Genomic DNA, 7,732 nt, shown 5'->3' on the forward strand with positions numbered 1-7,732 from the left:
TGGGGGAAGGGAGGGGGGGGGCGCGGGGAGATCATACTCAAGATGATAATCGCTGTTACAGAGTTGGAACAAGACAATAAAAAGGCGTTTTGTCGGCTTTTTCCTTGAACAGAGTTTGCAGACAGAACGCCTTTTCTCCAAAGCCGTGGTGAAAAAAAAGGCGTTCTGTCAGCTTACTCTTAAAAAAAGGCATTTTATCAGCGTAATCATTTTTAAAAAGGCGTTCTTCCGAAATTTGAATGTTAATTTATTCAAAAACTAGTCTCAGTTTCGCTTTGATTTTTTTCACACAAGTAGGGTAACAGGTCAGACTATTGATTTAGCACAAAAAATTTTTTTGCACCAAACTGAAAAAAAGGCGTTTTGTCAGCTTACGGCAGTACTGTACTGAACAGTGTCTGTGCCAACATGCCCCACAAATTGATGTATTGACACCCCTCGTCCAAAGCCTCCCCACCCAATCCATTCCTTACATTAACAAAAAAAATGTTTGTCCGTTTAACTTTTTCTCCGCAAAATAGTATAATTTATTTTACTTTTAAAAAATGAATCTGTTTTTAGAGATAAGAATAAATATTATTAATTGCAGTTCAGAGGCGTGGTCAGGTCCTATGTGCAAGTTGCTCACGTTAAAGGTCCCTGGGTGGTCCAAAATCGATAGGGTAGGCTTTGGCCGCCACCCAGGCAAAATTCAAAATTAATTCCTTCGAAACTGAAAATGTTTAATGTGTCCTGTGCTCTCATATCACCTTATGCAGTTGCAAGCGCCATAAAACACTTACCAAAACAGAAAAAAAAGAGGCGTGACCTGAGACTGATGTCTTCTTTTTCTTTTCCTTTGACAGCTATAGACGAAGCTGGTGGTGCTGGTGGATCAAGCTCTGCAGATGCGGGCATGATTGCAGGAATTGTAGCCGGGGTCATCGTTCTACTCATTATTTTGGCTGTTATCTGTGTCTGCTGCAGGCGAAGGCGCCGAGAAAACCTGGCCAGAGATCGATCGCGAAACGAGCTGAAACAAGATCTCACAAAAGAGTCTTTAAATACTAGTATTGGGTATGACAACAAAGGTGTTCAAAACGGCAGGCTCAATACTTCAGCGAATGATTCCCCGTCATCAGATAAAAAGCTACTGGTTGACAGGCAGCAGATGACAGCGTTAGATCGATTTGGGCCTTCGCCTTCCCAGAGGCGACGTCAGCTGAATAACAAGAGAGACTACGATGATGTTGAGAGGGGTAGAGGTGAGGAACATAATAGCGACTACGAGGAACAGGAAGTGAGGCCCAGAGAGAATAGAATGTACCAGGAGCGGGAGTTTGGGAGGAGACGAGATGATTATAGTGACAGTGACTATGATCCAAGGAGAGATGACTATGAGGTGAGGGGTTTTGGCCGCCGACGTAATGACGATGTTCGAAGGCCTGAGCCAGAGTCGAGTAGGGAAGGTAACCAGGAGACACGAATGCCCCCACTTTTGGAAGCCCTCCATAAAAACCCTAAGTTCCGTAGATCTTTCCATGAGAATGAGGCTGCGGCAGAAGACCGTGTGAGGCGTGTGTCTGGCAGCAATGAAGATAGTCGTTCCTCTGGATCCGTTGATTCAACAGGGGTGCCCAAACCACCTAAGTTGCCTCCTGTTCCAAAGTCACCCCCACGCTCACCTAGCCCCCAGCGTCGAGGTGAGAAAATTGCAGGAATTTTCCGCGCTCGCCCATCCTCGTCTTCCTCTGAGGTTGCTCGTGTGGACGGGGAGACGGAAGTGATGGGTGATAGCCCCAGGTCGAGGGACGAAAGAACTCCTGATCGGGAGGACAGAGAAAAGAAAGCTGACACAAGGCACACTCTGAGGCCAAACAGAGGGGATGAGAGGAGACCTCGTGAAGAAAAAAGAAGAGACCGGCAAATGGAGGATGAAAGTGAGGAAGAACGTAGAAGAGAAAGGAGAGAGAGAGACAGAAGAGATGAAGAGAGAGCAAGAAGAAGGAGACAAGAGGAAGAAGAAGAACAAGAAGAGGAAGAACGCAGGAGAAAGAAGCAGGAGAAGAAAAGGAAAGAAGAGGAGAGGAGGCGTCAAGAGGAGGAGGATGATGAGGAAGAAAGGAGGAGGAGGAAACGTGATAGAGAAAGAGAAGAAGATAAAAAGGAGTATGAAGGAAGGTTTAAAAAGTCTGCCAGCGGTCGCAGGTCCAAAGGTAAAGGCACACGAATGGGTCGATCGAGAAGTACTGGAAATGCCCTAGAAGAAATGGAGTCAAACTATCAACGATCTCGCTCCAAGTCACCGAGCAGCGTGCGCTCTCTCAACTTTATAGAAGATGATGATGAAGATGAAGATTTGGACAGCAACTACATGCGTGAGTAAATGTTTTAATTTAGGACTGCTAAATATTGAATGTACTTTTTTTTTTGTCTCATAGAAAATAACTTGAGGACACAATGAATGAATATAGACCAACCCCCCCCCCCCCCCCCCACCCCACAAAAACAAAACAAAACAAAACAAACAAACAAGCAAAAAAACAACCCCTTCCTCTCTTTGATTTAGGAATGGGGGGGGGGGGGGGGGGTTGGAAACAGTCATATCTGCGAGCATCCCCTTGGTAATAATGGTAATTAAATGCATAGAACATACTGTGGAGCATGGATGTGTGCCATATAAATGTATTATTATGATTATTTATTTATTTTTTTAGTTATATTTACACAAACATTACACCATATCAATACATTACATTCTTTGCCTTTCTATCAGTCTCTCTGTCACTCTCTCTCGGTCTCTCTGTCTCTTTGTGTGTCTCTTTCTCTCTCTCTCTCTCTCTCACACTCTCTCTCTCTCTCTCTCTCTCTCTCTCTCTCTCTGACCAATCAATATTTTTCCGTTTGCTTTCTATTGTACCATTAATACTCTTTCCATTTTTTTTTTACCCTTAGCTTTCCGCCGTGCTGGCTCCAAGACCTCCCTGTACGCCTCGCGCTCCTCTTTGTACGGCCGTCGGAGGAAGAACTCAATGGGAGAGACTATGTCTATGTCCTCTTATGCTCATGATGACATGGACTCAAGGATGGGTGACTTTGACAGAGTTCGTATGTCTCATCGGGACAAGGAGAAGATGTTCAGGTAGGGCAAGATCAGGATTAATTTATTGCTGTTGTTGTTAAGACTGAAATGAGAAGAAATACGTCCCAAGTACGTGTGTAGCCGGCCAAGTCTAGGATGTCAACAGGTCTTCACATGGCTGTAGGCTGCCATTGGTAGCCCCTACTCCTTTTCGTTCCCTCTGTTGTTTCTGCATGTCTTTCTTGTTTGTTCCTTGCAGTACTTCGCTGTTATTGTTTCAATATGCTTAATTTTTCTCAGCCATATGCAGTCTTCAATAACAGGACTATTGTAAATTCCAAAGAATTCCATTTGTATCCCTAACATCGTAACAGAAGCCGCTTATGTTCCTGTAATCAGGATGCTGAAATCTTTTTGTTATGTACAAATTTCATGCTAAATATAAGATGTATAAGAAAAAATTGGGGACCTGAAAATCTGTACTCTATGCGCATTTTTAAAAAAGTTATGAACGTGTTGGCTATGTACGTGCTAGACTGTATGTAAATGAAATCCATGAAACTTCGGTTGGACACATGTATTGATGTACTGGATATATATGTGTCATAATGCGGTGGAATCAGGCACTCATCAATTTTTGGGTATATGGAGTTATAGGTATCATCTTAAAGGTTGTTTATTTGCCTTGCATTTTATGAAAAAAATATCCATATATCTTGAACAGAAGTCGAGATATTTGCGATTGAAGGAGGTGGGGTTACCTGGTTTCAGAAGCCAAATTAGCGAGAAAATGGCCGCTCAAAGTTTGGTGACTGTGGGTGGTTGGTAGGTGCTGTGGTGTCTCTAATCTTCGGCACTTGTATGACCTTATTCTGTTGCAAGGGCCGTAAAACTCTTACTAAAACTAAAAGTTTGGTGACTTCCATAGCTCAAGAGTCCTTGAGAACTGCAAATTTACATTTTTCGTGCCTTAAATCAACGTTTTTCCAAAGAATCCACATATAAAAATGATTTTGAATGGACATACACAAGGTGTTGAGCTAAAAAACAAAAATCGTTTAAAAAATTCCCAACTGCCCGAAAATGCAGATTTCTTCGATTTCATTATTTTGACGAGCGCCTGATTTCACCACGATGCCTCACATATGTGCTAGACAGTTAAGTTGTCACCCATGACTTGGCTTGTTGTCGTGTATGACAGACATGTCATCTTCAAGGGCTAGGCCGGTAATAACTGACAGTCTTGTGTGCCCTCCAGTAGAAATCTCAATCTCAATTGACTTAACAATGACGCCCCGGGCTCTTTAGTTCATCCCAATTTACTGTGTCCGTTTGAATGACTCATGGCTACTCTGATGATATTGTGTGTCTCTTTGCATTTCAAGCTAATTATTTACCTGAATCAATCTATAGGTTTCTGACTAACCCTATCCATACGCCTTGGGGTCATTTTGTACCTCCAGGGTTGTATTCTTCACATTTTAGAATACTTTTAGTATGAAGATCTCTTTGAAACTTTCAGTGTTTCTCAAAAAATCATTTTGACAGACTGCTATGCAAACGTACGGATCAGATTAACGAGTAAATTTCCTCTTTGGAAAGTGATGGCACAGAGTGCCCCACGTCGTATGGATACGATGGTAAAACACGACGTACGGATAGGGTTAAGTCTTTAGTATTTGTAAGTTACATCAAGAACATGATTATTTCTGGTTTTGCTGTAAAGGAATGTGAATTCTTTTAATCACGGTGATATCCTAAGGGTAATTTCAGATGGGTACAAGGCAATATCATTACTTTGCAGACAATGTTTAACATTAGGCAAACAGGCTGAAGGGCTAGAACTCAGATGGCTGCTAGATTGGAGAAGTAAAGTGACATTATACGAAGTACATTCTTTGGCTTTTTGTATTGTTTTTCCTAGATTCAGACATTACTGTTAATAGATTATGCATGCTATTTTTATCCTATTCTGATTGTTTCAGGTCTACGGGTGACCTTGAGATGAGGCCAGCATCTGCCCAGATTGTTCGTGACTGTGCTACTCAGACCGGGAGTGAGAGGGCGGTTTACGTCTATGGCAAGAAGACCCTTGCCAAAGAGAGGCCAGGCAAACGATACAGCAGAGGCACCCAGACTGGGTCAGGACGGGAGCGCAGAGACTCTGTGGGCTCTGCTAAATCTGGGCGGTCGACGAAGTCAAATCAAAAACTGAAGTCCCGTAGTAAGAGCCAGGAGAGTTTACGCCGAGAGAAGCGGTCACGATCCAGAGGCTATGATGATGATGAAGAGAGTGACTATGGGAGAAGGCGGGGCAGGTCCAAGTCGCGGGACAGAGATTACAGCGATGATGAACTTGATGGCCGAAGGAGGAAACATCGATCCAAGTCCCGGGATATTTCCGATGACGAAGACGACAGACGTAGCAAGAGCTCACGCTCAAAGCCGCGGCCAAGGCCACGCCGGTCTCAGGGCACAGCTAGTGTTGACCTTTCAGACTCTGCTGATGACTTTGATGATGACAAGTCTGGCGTTGCATCTAGTGTGGCTCCTTCATCAGTTTTACCAGGCAGCCACCAGGGTTATCCTCCAGCTATGTACCCGCCTGGTTACCCAATGGCGTACCCAACACCTGGCGCCCCCTACGTCCCCGTCGCTCCTGTTGTTGTCGGTGGGGCCTATGGTCAGCCTGCTCCCCCTGCTCAGAGTCGGCGCCCCCCTGTGGCCCCCAAGCCAACAAAATCCAAGTGGGACCAACTGGTAGCCATGACAGATGGGGAGAAGCAACGACTTCGCCATCAGGGGGATTCAGTTGCAGAAACAGAATCAGTGCTCAGCTCAGCGTACGGCCGACCCCCTCAAGTGGTGTACGCCCCTCCTTCCTACACTTCGGGGCAGCGATTTCCAGACCCGAACTCTACGATCAGCTCCGCGTACCCTGACTCATCTGGTGCCTACAAGCTCTACCAGGGCAGCAATTACGCTCCATCAGACAGTGCAGTGTGATGAGCACTCCAACGCTCGGGACACAAAGCAGCAACATGCGACAGTGCTCACTGGTAACAGAATGGGCTCTTGTTACAATTTAATCAAAGTGAAATAACGAGCCTATTTGCCTCGCTATCATTTTATGTAATAGTCTTATAAAGTACAGACTTTTTAACCCTTTCACCTGTGGAGTCGCCATGAGCCACCGATATTGGCAAACCCCTGCAGTCACCTCACACTGTCGAACATGCTCTCCCGATTTTATCGCTAAAATGCTTTACCTTTCGGTTTAGGCAGGAGGTCTGGTCAGAAATGATTGAAACGAGGCTATTAAGTAAAAAGAAAGTCATTTTTCATTCTTTGAGTTTTTTATTGATTAGAATGACCTAGAGATAGCGCATTTTAAGATGCAGTGACAAGGAGGATGCAATGGAATTGAAACTTGGATCAATCTCAAAAGCTTTGAAATACACAATAACCCAGCCCATGAATAGATCCCGACCTACTAGACTCGTTGAAAATGCATCTTTTTTTATCCAGATTAAATTGTAAATAATTTTTTTAAAATGAATTTTTATGTAGTGTGGCACCATGGTGAAATAAGGTGTTCATCAAAATAATGAAATTGAAAAAATCACAATTTTTCCTACACTTGAGCGGTTTTTATTGATATTCCAGACAGAACGACCATAGAGGATCATTAAAAAAATTTCAGCAAGCTGATATTAAAGAACACATAATGTGAGGTCTCAGCTTTGTAGAATATTGTGTTTTCGTCATATCAATTGGTATACTCTTTTTGTGTTTCTTCATGATCCTGGAGATTACAAATTTTTCTAAATTTACTAAATATTAGTGCTAAAGTTATGTTCTTACCTATACAGCCTGTGTTTTTTTTGGTGTTGCTTTTTTTTTTCGTTTTTAAAAAAGATTTTTTGTTAAACTGTGTGAAAAAGAAAATGAATACAATCTTGTCGAACAATTTTTCTGTGGTTGTGGCTAGAACTAGAGTGTTAAAGAACCACGGTGGCGTGCTTCCTCCTCTGCTTGTAACATAAGTATCTTGCTTGATAGACATTCCAGTTACTTCTACTTGTTAACTGGTTCCATAAAGACATTCCCTTTTGTAACATTCCTCTATGATGTCTTTCCTGGTGTAGGTTTTGTTTACAACTGTTGATGTGAGAAAATGTTGTTCCTCTGACAGTAAATGGTCCTTGGTCGGTTTTCAGGTTCCTCATTGCTCATTATATTATAAAGGAGGCCTTGAGATAATTGTGAGATTGTTGCGAGAAAGTAAGCTGTGAGATCAACTTGCAGGTCTTTGAATGTGATGCAGTAGACTTGTGAAAACTTGTGCCATTGTGAGTGAGGTTGATCATTGAAACACAAACTGTCTTTTTGAGTTTGAGATAGTTGACTATTGTGAGAAAACGGCTCACCATAAAGTGTACTTTATGTCACTGGTCTATCCAAGAGTCTTTGATTTAAGGAGTGACACTGGAGAGATAAAGGGTTTTCTTTATTTTTGTGTTATAGTAGTAATAATGATAGTAAAAAATAGTAAAAAGCATTTGTATAGCAAATGTTCCCGCTCAACTGCAAGCTTTATGTGCTTTACAATCTACATTATTACCCCAGCAGACCCCAGAACACTTGGAAACATTCTCAGTCGCCCGGGAA

General features: G+C 42.8%; 1 protein-coding gene across 1 annotated transcript in view; it reads left to right on the forward strand.

The window, feature by feature from the left end:
• Nucleotides 1-6,666, forward strand: part of LOC101850045 (trichohyalin) — a 27,646-nt gene extending 20,980 nt beyond the window's left edge. The window contains exons 6-9 of the mRNA XM_005110840.3: nt 846-2,050; nt 2,084-2,357; nt 2,935-3,121; nt 5,047-6,666. Of these exons, the coding sequence (XP_005110897.2) occupies nt 846-2,050; nt 2,084-2,357; nt 2,935-3,121; nt 5,047-6,067 (2,687 nt within the window). The 3' untranslated portion in view covers nt 6,068-6,666. The remainder of the gene's footprint in view (nt 1-845; nt 2,051-2,083; nt 2,358-2,934; nt 3,122-5,046) is intronic.
• Nucleotides 6,667-7,732: the final 1,066 nt, after the last annotated feature.

This window comes from Aplysia californica, unplaced genomic scaffold (genome assembly GCF_000002075.1).
Source record: "Aplysia californica isolate F4 #8 unplaced genomic scaffold, AplCal3.0 scaffold00953, whole genome shotgun sequence".
Taxonomy (NCBI): domain Eukaryota; kingdom Metazoa; phylum Mollusca; class Gastropoda; order Aplysiida; family Aplysiidae; genus Aplysia; species Aplysia californica.